Below are 15,360 nucleotides of genomic sequence, written 5' to 3'. Positions count from 1 at the left end.
GGAATCCTGGCTTTTATGCGAGTCTGTCCATTTGCTTCATTTTTCCAAGCTTTGATTTCCTCATCTGTAAAGTGAGAGTAATAACCTACCCACAGGGAGGGTGTGAGAGCAAAATTAAGGAGAGTGTAGAGCAAACTTAGTTTCAGACTGAGTAGAAATGTAGTAGATATTCTTCCCTTTCCTTCGTTTTGTCATTTTCAGAATTAGAAAACCAGATCCCTGAGAGGTTAAGTGATGGTGGTGGTGTAGTTGTTAAGTTGTGTCTGACTCTTGTGACCCCACGGACATGCCTGCCAGGCTTCTCTATCCATAGTCTTTTCCAGACAAGAATACTGGAGTGGGTTGCCATTTCCTTCTCCAGGAAATCGTCCTGACCCAGGGATCAAACCCAGGTCTCCAGTACTGCAGGCAGATTATTACGGACTGAACTATCAGGGAAGCCCAGTGATTTACTTCACTAAGTAAAGAAAGTGAAAGTGAAGTCTCTCAGTCATGAGTGAAAGTGAAGTCGCTCTGTCATGAGTGAAAGTGAAGTCGCTCAGTCATGAGTGAAAGTGAAGTCGCTCAGTCGTGTCCGACTCTTTGCAACCCCATGGACTGTAGCCTACCAGGTTCCTCTGTCCCTGGGATTTTCCAAGCAAGAGTAATGGAGTGGGTTGCCACTTCCTTCTCCAGGGGATCTTCCCGACCCAGGGATAGAACCCGGGTCTCCCGCGTTGTAGGCAGACATTTTACCGGCGCAGCCACCAGGGAAGCCACGAGGTGGATCACTGGTTAACGGATTTACTTCAAGTCAAATAGCTGTTTCTTCAGCCACACCCTTTTTCCAAAGTGCCCTCGGAGGGGCCTGCGGTTTCTCACGGTGAACACTCATTCCTGCTTGCCAGCTTTTCCAGCTCTCCAAATCAGCCGCCCTCAATTCTTTATTCTCCCTTACTTTTCGTATGAGCTCATTATGAAGCCTTGACATTTTGTCTCTGAAGTATTTTTAAAATTTATTCCCCTTTCTTTATTTCCACTGTCTTAACCTAGTCCATCAGTCTTTCAGCCTGAGATTTTTTTTTTCTTAACATCTTGAACTAATCAGTAATCATTTTATTTGCTTTTTTATTGAGGTAAATATTGATTTACAGTATTAGTTTTAGATGTACAACAAACATTGTGATTCACAATATTTATAGATTATACTTCATTTATGTGTGTTAGTTGCTCAGTCGTGTCTGACTTTTTGCGACCCCATGGTCCATCCATAGAACTCTCTAGGCAAGAATACTGGAGTGGGTTGCCATTCCTTTCTCCAGGGGATCTTCCCCACCCAGGGATCGAACCCTGGCCAGTCCTGCACTGCTGGCAGATTCTTTGCCATCTGACCTACAAGTGAAGCCCGTACTTCATTTATAGTAATTATCAAATATTGGCAGTATTCCCTGTGCTGTACAACATATCCTTGTAGCTTATTTTCTTGTAGTAGTAGTAGTTTTTATCTTTTAATCCCTGACTCCTGTCTTGCCCCTCCCCCCACTCCTAACCTGTATCTGTGAGTCTGTTTCAGTTTTCTTGTGTTCATTTGTTTTATTTTTCAGATTCCATCCATAAGTGGTAACATACAATTTTTGTCTTTCTTTGTCTGAGTTACTTCACCAAGTGTAATACTCTCTAGGTCCATCCATGTTGTTGCAAATGACATTTTCCATTCTGTTTTGTGGCTGAGTAATACTCCATTCTATACATATACTGCATTTTTATCCACTTGTCTGTTGATTGGTCCCTAGGCTGCTTCCATACCTTGGCTACTGTAAATAGTGCCGCTGTGAACATTGGTGTACATGTATCTTTTCAAATAAGTGTTTTCATTTTCTTCAGATGCATACCCAGTAGTGGAATTGTTGGATCATATGGTAGCTCTGTTTTTAGTTTCTCAGGAGCCTCCATGCTGTCTTCCATAGTGGCTGCACCAGTTTACACACTCACCGACAGTGAACAAGGGATCTCTACATCCTTGCCAACACTGGTTATTCCGCGAGATTTTTATCAGTAGCATACTTGTGCCAGAATGATCTTTCTAAAATACACATCTGATCATATCACTGTTTCTCAGAATCCACGTTTCTTGACAGTTGTGCTTTAACTCGCTTGTCTTTGCACAGCCTTGTCTTTGCTTCTCCATGTTTTGCTCTTTCTATACTGGTCCTGTCAGACGTTTTGGTATTAGGTGATAGCTATTCATGCCATTGCACTCTTACTAGTGAGAAAAGAACTTCTGTGTCTGCAAAGTCCTCTTCACCCTGGGAGACTTTCCTGACTTACCCAAATACAATTAGACATTTAATTCTTTTGGTTTCCACAGCACTTAGTACCTACTTATATTCTATTGTTTTTTACACATGCTATAATAATTTGCTTCTGACCTCTCGTCTCACTCATTGGGCAAATGATTTATCCTGTCTTTAAAATTAGGGAGTTCCACTAGATCAGTGATTGTCAGCACTGGCTGCACATTAGAATCACTCTATTCGAGCAGTTGTATCAAAATCTCTAGAGATCCTCTCCTTTATCCTACCTATTAGGAATTTTAAGTTACTCAAATGATTATCATATTGTGAAGAAGATTGAAAAGCACTTATACTAGACAGATTCTAAGATACCTTTCAGCTAAAATGTTCCGTTATTCTGCAAACTTGTATAGTCTGAAAATATAAATGCATTCAAGTGATCAAAACAGGAATTAAATTAGAAAAAATAAGGGAACAAAATACTTTTCATGGTAAGAGTTAATGAAAACAATATGTAGTGAAGTAATATTTGTATTGAAAGATGTGCTTTTAGAACTCTGATTTTCTGGTTTCATCCTAATTGCTAAAAGTGACCATGGACAGATGGGATAAAATGTTCTTTTTTGTGATTCTTTTTTTCCTCGGTTATAAAACTGGAAGGTGAGTGTTACTTACACAAAAATGTAAACAGACTTGATCCTAAATTCTTGAGAACATTAAGGAATTTAACGTTTAATGTTAAGGAATTTAACAGTATAGAAACAGCAGAATAATATTTAGAAAACATCTTCACATATACAGTTGATAGCAACTGTATATATATGTTCTTATATTTGTAAATATAAGAAACAGAATAATATTTAGAAAGCATCTTCACATATACAGTTGACAGCAGCTGTATATATATTTTCTTATATTTGTAGATAAATCTTGAGCTCTTAACATTGTATGTTTAGCAAATTGCCACCAGGAGCTTTGAAGGAAAAATTGATAGCATAAAATAACCCAGGGTTGCTACCACTAACTTAACCAGTACAGTGACTCAAAATTGTGTTTCTCAGAAGTCATTTGATACGAAAATTTCAATTTGTTTGATCATAAGACCTCATAGTAAATACTCTTCTAATGCAGAGATTACTTTTTGGTCAACTTTGTCTTTGAACTTCTTGGTCTAAGTTTTATCTTATTTGAGTTTAGAAATTTATGTTTGCTATCTATTAGCCAGTGTTTCCCTAACGTTTGTAATTTGGGGGCTTTAAAGGGCAGGGACAGCAGTTTGCTGTCACTAAAACATTTTTCTGTTGTTGAGTGTATTTGGATATTCTACCTGTCTGCATTTGGCTGATTATATATTAAACTTCTGAAGTTTGATATTCTTTGAACCCTTTATTATTTTGCATTTCTTTTATATAGCAGTGATTATATACTACTTATAATCTTTCATTTGAATTAGTCATTATGAGCAATAAGGTACAGTGAAGAGATACTTGACTTTGGACTTTGCTTGATTCAAAACATATTTGATTGGGGAACTACCTTAGCCCAGCATCTTTAAACTATATTAATAAGATCATTATTGGTGTTATTTTGACTCCATTGAGAAAAAAAGATTTGAGTGAATCAATAGATGAACAAATGAGAGTAATGCCTCTTGTTTTTTTCCTGTATTATATTCTGTCTCTGGTGTAGTATCTGACAATGAAGAGGTTTGGCTTTTGAGAGCAGAAGCCATATCCCAGCTTGATCTTGCTAGTGTTTTGTGTGCTTTGACCTGGTATTGGATAAATGTTGAATTAGTTTCATTTTGGAATAAAGTTATGTATTAGGATATGTCAGATAGAAACTCCATGCTCATTCATTCTGTCAGTTCTAGACAAATTAATATTTTATCACAGTTTGTCTTATTAAAGTGGAATGATTGCTTTACTTTCATAACTATTAATAGATTATGACCCAATGAAAGAATTCATTCTAAGGCCGTTTCTTTCATATCTCAATTAGATACTATTGGACAGAGAATGTTTCTTTATGTATGATATTGGATTTCAATTTCAAAAGAAAATTATCAAGCATTTAAGTAGATACTAGATGACATCCTGCAAATTTGGTAGTAGAATTTCAGAATAGAAAGAATATGTACTCCATCAAAAATGTTCATGAATATTAAGTTAAAAATTTTGAACACTTTCTTTTGCTACATTTTGTTAAGATTTTCTTAACTTATAATTTTCTTAATTTGGAGGAATGTGTGGGAGTTTAAGGTGAGCATAATGTCAAGATATAATAAGTTTGAAAAAAAAAGTTTAATATGAGGAACAGATAATAGTGCATGAAAATATTTTAAAACTTTATGTTTAAAGAATTTTCCAAATCATTAGTGCTGATGTTCAGAGTTTGTACATCTTGCCATTAAAAGGGCATTATGGTACTTGTGTCTTAGAATTAATTTGCTATTAACAGATCTTATTATATGAATAAATAATTTGGAATGAAAATTCATAATTTGGAAAAAATCTGAGTCATTTTATTATTCCATAGCAAAATAAGTCATTTTATATGCAAATTCACCTACCTAACACATCCTTTTTTAAAAACTTTCTTTATATATTTTTTAATTTATTTATTTTAATTGGAGGCTAATTACTTTACAGTATTGTAGTGGATTTTGCCTTACATTTGCATGAATCATCCATGGGTGTAGATGTGTTTTCCTGAATCCCCTAACACGTCCTTTTGAGATTGGCTTTAATTGATGTGAATGTAGTTATTCCAGCCTTTCTGGGCATTTTGTTGTATGACCTGTCTTTTTCTATCTATATACTTCCTCCCTATTTATGTTTTCATATTTAAAAGTGACATTTCTACATTTTTAGACTTTGAAAAATCCGTTCTGTCAATCTTCCTCTTAATCATTGTATTTATTAGTTCATTTACATTTAATATCATTATTGATAAAGTTGAATTTAGGTCTCCTGTTTTACTGTTTGCTTTTGTTTGTCCCATCTCTTTCTTGTTTTTCTGTTCTTTCTTAAATTAAGTGAGTATTATATAGAATTCCTTTTTAAATATTCCTATTGGCTAAAACTGGGTTTTTTATTTTTAAATGTTTTTCCAGAAATTATAATATACAACCTTAACTTCTCAGTCTGTTTCAAATTAAAATCATACAACTTCCTTATAATGTATATAGAAATATAAAAATGTTGTAATGTGATTATCCCTCCCCCATCTTTTATACTATAATTGTCATATATGTTACATCTACATACATTATAAACCCAATAACACAGTGTTATAATTTTTACTTAGAAAGCTAATATTAAGGAAATCAAGAGGAAAAAACTAGTATATTTATCTACACGTTTACCACCTCTGATGCTTTTCATTCCTAAGATCCAAGTTTCTATGTGGTGTTACTTCCCTTCAGCCTGAAGAAATTCTTTTAGCATTTCTTGTAGTGTGTGTCTCCTGATGACGATTTTGCCTTCATTATTAAAGGGTATTTTTGTTGGGTATGGAATTCTGGGTGGACAGTTGTGGAGACTCTGGATTCTCTAGAATAAGGTTCCCTCTTAGAGCATTATTTTATTTTAGCAGGCCGTTAACTTTGCTAAACTCACTTTTGCAAACTCTTATCTTTCCAGTGGTGAGCAGCAGGTAAAATCTCAGCTCTTTCCTTTTTGCTTTAATAAAAGGAGTTAGGAGTTTGTCCTGCATGTGCATAATTTAGGCGTCAGCCAGAGAAGTGGGCAGTTAATACACAGAATTTAGAACCTCCTCCTCTATGGGTCTCTCCTTTTTGGAAACTCTTTTAATATACAGTGTGTCAAGAGGTGGATCTGCATGTCCACGGTCAATTGGCTTGCAACAAAGGTGCAGAGACAGTTCAATGGAGAAAAGATAACCTTTTCAACAAATGGCACTGGAACAAAAAGATACCTATGCCAGAAACAAAAAGTTATAATTCATATATTGTAGCAGATATAAAAGTTAACTCAAAGTGGATCATGGACTTAAATGTAAACTATTAAACTATAAAACATCTAGAAGAAAACATAGGAGATCATCTTTGTGATCTTGGGTTAATCAAAGATTTTTATGTGATACATAAAAGAAAAAATTGATAAATTTGGCTTCATAAAGTTAAAAAACATCTGTTCTCTACCAAGCACTGTTAAGAACACACAAAGATAAGCCATAGACCAGGGGAGAGTACAGGCATACCTCAACCACACTGCAGGTTTAGTTCCAGACCACTGCAGTAAAGCAAATACCGCGAACAGCAAGTCATACAAATTTGGGTTTCCCAATGTATATAAAAGTTTACACCATACCGTAGTCCACTACATGTGCAAGAGCATTATGAGTGAAAAGACAATTGATATATCTTCATTAAAAATGTTGTTGTTGTTCAGTCTCTAAGTCACGTCTGACTCTGCCACCCCACGGACTTCAGTACACCAGCCTTCCTTGTCTTTTACTGTTTCCTGGAGTTTGCTCAGACTCATGTCCATTGAGTCAGTGATGCCATCCAACATCTCATCTTCTGTCGTCCCCTTCTCTTCCTGCCCTCAATCTTTCCCAGCATCAGGGTCTTTTCCAGTGAGTCAGCTCTTCACATCAGGTGGCCAAAGTATTGGAGCTTCATCATCAGTCCTTCCAATGAATATTCAGGATTGATTTCCTTTAGGATTGACTGGTTTGATCTCCTTGCTGTCTAATGGACTCTCAAGAGTCTTCTCCAACACCACAGTTCGAAAGGATCAATTCTTCAGTGTTCAGCATTCTTTATAATCCAGCTGTCACATCTGTATATGACTACTGGAAAAACCATAACTTTGACTATACGGATCTTTGCCAGCAAAGCAATATCTCTGCTTTTTAATACAAGGTCTAGGTTTTGTCATAGCTTTCCTTTCAAGGACACCTTCATAGATCACAGCCTTGTTGTGGCGAAGGGGCTTGCATAACTCAATGAAACTCTGAGCCATGCCATTCAGGGCCACCCAAGGTGGATGAGTCACAATGAAGAGTTCTGGCAAAGCGTGGTCCACTGTAGCAGGAAGCGGCAACCCACTCCAGTGTTCTTGCTTGGAGAACCCCATGAACAGTGTGAAAAGACAAAAAGATAATATCAGAAGATGGTCTTCACACGTTGGAAGGTGTCCAGTATACTGCTGGGGAAGAACAGATGGCAATTGCTAGTAGCATATTTTAGTAATAAGTATTTTCCACAGGACTGGAAAAGGTCAGTTTTCATTCCAATCCAAAAGAAGAGCAATGCCAAAGACTGTTGAAACTGCCATAGAGTTGTGCTCATTTCACTTGCTAGCAAGGTAATGCTTAAAATCCTTCAAGCTAGGCTCCAGCAGTATGTGAACCAAAAACTTCCAGATGTACAAACTGAAGTTAGAAAAGGCAGAGGAATCAGAGATCAAATTGCCAACATTCGTTGGATTTTCCTGTAGAAAAAGCAAAGGAATTCTAAAAAAAGACCTGCTCCTGAGAAACCTGTATGCAGGTCAAGAGGGAACAGTTAGAACCCTACATGGAGCAACAGACTGGTTCGAAATTAGAAAAGGAGTATGTCAAGTCTGAATATTGTCATCCTGCTTATTGAACTTCAGTACAGAGTACATCAATGCAAAATACCAGGCTGGGTGAATCACAAGCGGCAATCAAGACTGCTGGGAGAAATATCAATAACCTCAGATATACAGATGACACCACTCTAATGGCAGAAAGTGAAGAGCCTCTTGATGAAGGTGAAAGAGGAGAGTGAAAAACTGACTTAAAATTCAGCATTCAAAAAACTAAGATCATGGCATCTAGTCCCATCACTTCATGGCAAATAGACGGTGAAAAGTGGAAACAGTGACAGATTTTATATTCTTGGGTTCCAGCATCACTGAGGATGGTGACTGCAGCCATGAAACTCTTACTCCTTGAAAGGAAAGCTATGATAAACCAGACAGAGAGAGAGAGAAAGAGACTGGGTAATGGCCATTGCTAAAGCCATCAGAATGTATAACATTTATCAGTGAAGGTGGCCATCTTATGTGGCACCCCAGAATAGTTTCAACAGTAATATTGAAAATCACTGACCACAGATCACCATAACAAATTTAATGATAAAAAAGTTTGAAATGTTTCAAGAATTACCCAGCACCACAAAGTGAGCAAATGTTGTTGGAAAAATGGCGCCAGTAGACTTGCCTGATGCAGGGTTGTCATAAACTTTCAAGATTTGTTTTTTTGTTTTTAAATGTAGTATCTGCAAAGTGGAATAAAGTAAAGCACAATAAAACAAAGTATGCCTATGTTTACAAGTCACATGTCTGATAAAGAACTTTTGTCCAGAATATGTAAAGAGTTCTTGAAACAATAATAAGAAAATAAAACCACCTATTTAAAATTAACTGAAGATTTGTTCAGATACTTACCTCAAGAAGATATACAGATGCCAAATAAGCACATTGAAATATGCTCAACATCATTAGGGAAATGCAAATTAAAACAAGATACCACTACACACCAATTAAAAAACTAAAGTTTTTAAAACTGGCCATAATCAAGTGTTGGCAAGGATGTAGACCAACTAGAATTCTCCTCACTGCTGGTAGGAATGCACAGTGGCACAGCTATTTTGAAAAACAGTTTGTTAGTTTCTTTAAAATTTATACATGCAGCTGCCATACAATCTAGCCATTTCACTGCTATTTATCCAAGAGAAGTGAAAGCATCTATACATATAAGAACATTGATAGCATCTTAATTTGTAAGAGTCAAAAACTGGAATTAACTCAGATGTCCATCAGTAGGAGAGTGGATGAACACACTGATACAGGATGCTGCTAAGCAGCAGCCTGTCAGATGCTTTGCCATCACTTGATACGGACCATCATCCTTTTAGCTTTCAGCTTTCTATACAGTTTTCTTTTTGCCTGCTGCCCAGCCCCTAAGCCAGTGTCACATATTTAGGGTTTTAATTGTGGCTTCAGTACTTCTGTTACCCAGTTTCTGTATTAGTCAGAATGAGCCAGGTTATGCTGTGATAGTAAATAATCCCAAATCTCACTGACTTAGTTTGTCTCTTTGATGTGAACTGTATGTCTATTGTGGGTTGGCTGAGAGTTGTGTTCTCTGTTCTCACTCTGAGACGTAGGCTGATGGAGGAGTCTTTTATCTGAAATATTGCTGGTTGCTGGGAATGTGGACTTAAGTATTAACTCCGTTGATGCATAGATAAAAGTATACAAAATACCTTTCAGTATTTATTTACCTAGGTAAACATGTTTTTAAATGGGAGGTATATTATTCCTGTATGTTGGACAAGGAACCTGAATCCAAAGAGGGTAAATGAATGGCAGTTGCCACACAACAATGAAACGACGAGAACTCAGGGTTCCCATTTTAATACTTCTGTGCAAATCAGAAAAAGAAATGTACCATCTATTCACACGTTCTTTATTTTGTCAGTCTCTCCAGCAGACCACGTTTAAGAGGCGTCTCATACCCGCTGCTGCCGGTGGCTGGGACACAATGGATCACACAGGGGCACTGGACACCGAGGATGAGCTGGGACCTTTAGCCCATCTCGCTCCAAGTCCTCAAAGTGAAGCCGTTGCCCACGAATTCCAGGAACTCTCCTTGCAGTCTAGTCAGCACCTGCCTCCTCTTAACGAAAGGAAGAATGGTGAGTTCAGTGTGTGCGTGGGAGCTTGCCTTTTTGTGAGCCAGTGTATCCCTCTGGTAGTAATTTGTTGGTCAGTTCCACTGGGCAGCCTGTTCCTGAGGAGAGAAGCTCAGAGGGGTGCCGGCTGGTTTTGAGTAGCAGCCAGGGTTTCACGTGCCATTCAATTCTTTAATCATTTCCCCAGCATCTCTGGTAGTAACATTATCTTTGGAAATAAGCTTTAGGTTCAACCACTTTAGCACAAGCAGAAGGTCTCAGGCTAGCATAGCATTGGAAAGCAGCTTTCTGTGCTGACTCCAGGGAGAATAGACTGGACTTGACTGGATTGTCCTGCCATGTTCCCTGTCTCCAGTGTGCTGCACCTTAACTGTAGAATTGCCAGCATTTGTGCTCTCAGTGATCACTAAGAAAACAAGAATTTCTTGAGTATTTTTTATATTAATGAGGATAGGATATGGCCATATTCTCAGTCTTCAGCTGGCTCATACTTGTCTACAAAATGAATAGTTTCTGTTCTTTGTTACCTGTTCAGAAAATTCTCTTGATTAATCAGAGACTTTCTGGAGTCTCCAGAAGGCACAATACTGTCAGTTTTTAACAAAAATGAATAGAGATAGATGAGATACATCTATTTTATAATACTTAAAACATAAAAACTAACAAAGTGTTAAAATTTACAAACTCACTAAGCATATATATCAAAGGGCAGAATTAAGAATTTCAACTGGATTTGCCACACTTCCATAGTTCTCATGAATCTTCCATTCTCAAATGTGTATTTTAATTAAAAGCCAGAAGAAATAAACCTTGCCCTGTGGAGCACTTCCTTATGTATCTTGTTATATCTTTCTGGGTTCTAAGTGTTTCCTGATCCTTTTCAAATAATTGCCTTATCTTATTCAGGAAAATGGGTTTAAGACACTGCTATTCTCAGCTCTTCAGTACCTGGTTTTGGGTGGGGTGTCCTTATTCTCCCTTCTAACAAGATATCTGATGGGTATTGGGCACAACCCTTGTCTGTGCACTTGGTATAAAGCAGCGTCTTGCTCAGGCCTGTCAAAGCCGTCTGGAGGCTATGGTTAGGTGGTAATGGCTTTAGAACCTTCAATCATTTGGGAGCCTAGCTTTGTCTTAGACAGTAGGGTAGAATATAACCACATTTACTGAAACATGATAAATTGACCACATTTACACAGTATACTTAGACCAGTATCATATTCAAATTATTTCCCTCAAAAAAAAAAACAAAATGAATTGAACTTGTATAAAATTTCAATAATATACAGTTGCTCAAGAAAATAGTCATATGTAGCAGAGGAGGGAGGTGTAAGGGGAAAGTTTTTGCTTTGTGGGAATTTTACTTGATACAGCTTGCTGCATTCCCTTGCAAGAGTGTTCTCTTGAATATTTATGCCTGAACATAAGGTAAGCCCCAGATATGAGCTGGTTTTCCCCTTATAAAGTTTTAGAGTGAGGGAGATGAAATGGTAAAAATTTGAATTTGTTAATTTAGTTACATGTATATAATTAACACCACATATTATGAAGCAGTGCAATAATATAGAGGATTTGTTTTGTCCACACTCATATTTCATAAAATCATCTTGCCTAAACTCTGTGTGTCTGTGTGGTGTTTTTATCATCAGTAGGAACCCCCCTGCATCATTCGTGCAGCACTGAAATCCAGGGTGTATCTTCATTTGTGTCTCTCTTGTTTGAGTTACACCGGTTTTTAGATACATGCACGATCTGACACTGAAGGTTTTATGTCTAAACCGCAAGTACCATTCCCAGAACAGTGGGGCTGTTTTTCATGTGTCCTACAGTGTTGTGTTTGTAATCACTCATGTTTGATTTGCAATTGGTCATAACATTTTATGAGGCTGTAATTTCTGTTATAGAATTTAATCATTTTTTTTTTTTTCTGAGTGGGTAATACATGTAACTGGTTTAAAATGTAGGGGATACCAGTGACTACACAGTGAAAAGTCAGTTACCCTCCCAGTCTTGCCCCTCAGCTACACAGTTACTTCTCCAGAATTAATTGCTCTTACTTGTGTCCTTTCTGAGAGAATGGTATTTGACTACCTTTTTAAAAGCAGTGTCTGAAAATCTTTCTTTGTAACAACAGCCAACACTTCATTTTAAGGTTATCTGGAAATAATGTGTTGGTTCTTTTCTTCCTTTTTTTTCCTGATTCTATTAAAACATTTCTATAAACAGACTAAAACCAGCTTCTAGGGAAGTTGATTTTTAAGCTAACGTGTTTCCGTCAAGTACTTTTTTGTTCAAGATTAAGTAAATGAAAGAGCATCTCATTATACACTGTGTAAGGACTCAAATATAGACAGTCACCTTCAGAAAGTTAAAAATCTTACCTTATATTCAGGCATATTATACTCTAATTTCAAGCTTATGAAATGTTAGCCTAATTTGCATATACCTTCCAAGACATAAATGAATTGTTGTACAGCTGTCAAAAATACAGGTTTTTGGATATGGGAATGTGAATAGAGTAGAACAACATCAAACAATCTATAGGTAGAAAAACTGTAACATTCTTACCTTGGTGATTTTTTAATGTTTATTCTTCATCTTTTTAGGTCTTCTTAATGCTGTCTTTAAATCATACCGTGTACAAAATGTAGATGTTAGCCTCAAAATTAATTAATAGAAAGTACTATATTGGGCTTCCCAGGTGGCGCTAGTGGTAAAGAACCCGCCTGCCAATGCAGGAGACATAAGAGATGCGGCTTCGATCCCTGGGTTGGGAAGATCCCCTGGAGGAGGGCATGGCAACCCACTCCAGTATTTTTGCCTAGAGAATCCCATGGACAGAGGAGCCTGGCAGGCTACAGTCCATAGGGTTGCAAAGAGTCGGAAACGACTCAAGCGACTTTAGCATACATAGCACAGTACATTTAGATATTTTGAAATAATCAAATATAGATTTTTTGTGTGTGTGATTATGTTTTATTGTTGTTTGCTAAGCTTTTGAATTTTGCTTGTTAGAATTACTTTCTTTTGGAGAGGAAATGAAGATATTTCAATTTGGGGTTGGTGGTATGTAGACAGATTGTATCACTAAATAGTTTGTAAATAAACTTTATAAGGAAAATGAAGTTGATACTTAAGTACAGTAATGAGTCTAGGGTCTTCCCTTATTTTTGATTAAAACTTACATTGGCAGTGGTGGTGGAGTGACAGAATATTCCCACTGCTGGGGTAAATATGAAAGATGTTTAGTAAAGGTAAGCTAGGGCTTTCCTTTACCCTTGAATGTGGGCAAAATATTTCTCAAGGTAATGGCATTTCAGCAGTAAGTGTACCATTTAGGCAATTAACTCTTCCCAACAGGACAGTCTTCCATAAAGGAAGGTAGATATACTTTTACTAAATAACGTACCTTTCTAAAAGAATGCATGTTGTTCAGTTGCTAAGTCATGTCCATCTTCTTGCGACCCCATGGACTGCAGCATGCCAGACTCCCCTGTCTTTTACTGTCTCTCAGAGTCTGCATACACAGGAAAACTGAGCTTTGTTTTGACATAATATATACATAATAGATCCATTTTCACGTTTCCGTGTCAACATTCCTTTAGATGGTTAACACTGAGAAAAAGAGGGATTTCAGTCAAAGGGAAAGTTAGTTCTTTTATTGTTTATAAAAGAAAGCCTTAGGTGCTCTAAGGTGAATTTCACTTATAAAAGCAGGGAAGGGCAGAATAGATGGAAACAACATGCCTGAAAGAGCTACAGCTCTTTGTCTGTGCCCACGCTTAGATGAGACCATGAGGAAGAAGCTTTTCATTCATGAGGTCATTTAAGACTGATAAGTGTGCTGGTTGGTGAACTTAAGCTTTTAGCTCACTACCAGCATTATCACAGAGTAAACCAGTAAGTTGACATAGATTCCCCCCTCATAAAGAGTTCCTGATTTTGGTACTTCTTTGCACGTCTCTGAAGATCTCATCATGTTAATATGACTGTAGACATCCCACAGGCCAGCTGTCCGTGTCACGTACTGGGGAAATGGGTATCTGCCACTTTTCCCTTTCCGTATTAGTGGGCTTTTTGAAACTGTATGTACTACTGAGTAGTCACTGTGTTTTAGGCCTTCATAGAGAAGAGTGACTTATTTGTTATTCTTTCTTTAAACTTTGGTATCATTGGTTACTGCACTTATTAGGTCTTTGAGCTTGTGGGCCCATCTTGAAAACTTTTTAAAGATTTTCCATCTGTTAAATGGGTCACACGTTTTAGACTTCACTTGTTCTGTTCGAGGTGACCACTTATTAGAGAGAAAATAATTTATTCCAAAGTTTCTTACATGCAGGGAATTCAAGGTGGCTCTTTACATTGGATCCAGTAGAGGTGTATAATACAGAGGCAAACAGTCTGAACTTGGCATGGAGCCCAGCAAAGGAAATTGTGCGCCTTGTACCATAGAAAGTAAGCTGTGTATGTTCACGGCTGATCTTTTCTATGGGTTTTACTTTGAAAACAATTCCCCACACCTCATTAACCTTTAGACTTTACTGTCAGTCTAGGTGTTTGGAAGAGCACAAAGGTGCTCAGGATTTGTCTTGTGTAAAACCCTGTTTTGTAGAATATGCACCAGCTGATATGGACTAGTAAAGGTTGGTGAAAGAGAAGATAGTTCTATTTTTCTCTGGAGCAAACAGCGAGACATGAAATTCTCATAGTGTCACAACTGGGAATGAAATAATTGGATGCTGAATAGCCAAGATGTGAAACTGTGGGATTCTTGCTTTCCCTTTCTATAACTAGAGGTAATAGAAATGAATAATTTTATGTAAAATTGTTTTGTCATTGACTTTATAATTAACATATTTAGGTTCTTCAATATTTGAAATAATTCTCAAGGATATTGATAAACATTCTGATACATTTAGATAGTAGATTTCTTTTCTGACTCTCAAGAGTTACTGAGGAGTACTTGGACTAAGAGAAATATGTACTCTGTAACTGTAATTTTCCTTAGTTTTTATTATATTTTTAAAATTAGTCTTTAGGAATTAAACTAAACACAATTAAAAGTTTTAAAATTAGCTACAAACTTCTGGGCAGCTGCAAATGAAATTCTTGATTAATTGTGGCAGCTCTCATTCTTTTTGTTTGTAACAATTTCTTGGAGCCTTCAAAATGAAAAGGAAGCCATGTAAGTAGCTTAAGGGTGAGGTCGTCTCTTCCACAATGGTCTTTATGGTCTCCTATTAAATAGCATGTTTTGTTTTACAGTATAAATAAGCACCTGTAACCCTGTCCACCTTCCTTTTTCTACTGTGGACTTCTTATTTGGATAGTTTTGCTGTTACTGAGAGTTTGGTTTGCTTCAGTGCATTGCTGGACACACCCAGACAAAGCATA

At 37.0% G+C, this 15,360-nt stretch overlaps 1 protein-coding gene across 8 annotated transcripts in view; it reads left to right on the top strand.

Moving 5' to 3' along the window:
• Positions 1–15,360, top strand: part of MRTFB (myocardin related transcription factor B) — a 291,761-nt gene that overhangs the window by 149,422 nt on the left and 126,979 nt on the right. For all 8 annotated transcript variants that reach the window (XR_011462594.1, XM_070362295.1, XM_070362299.1 and 5 more), the window contains one exon: positions 9,753–9,969. Coding sequence is in view for 7 of the 8 variants with exons in the window: in XM_070362295.1 (XP_070218396.1) it covers positions 9,816–9,969 (154 nt within the window). In the remaining variant the exon portion in view is untranslated. The remainder of the gene's footprint in view (positions 1–9,752; positions 9,970–15,360) is intronic.

Source organism: Bos mutus, chromosome 25 (assembly GCF_027580195.1).
Source record: "Bos mutus isolate GX-2022 chromosome 25, NWIPB_WYAK_1.1, whole genome shotgun sequence".
Lineage (NCBI taxonomy): Eukaryota > Metazoa > Chordata > Mammalia > Artiodactyla > Bovidae > Bos > Bos mutus.
This window is presented reverse-complemented; position numbering and strand designations above follow the sequence as displayed.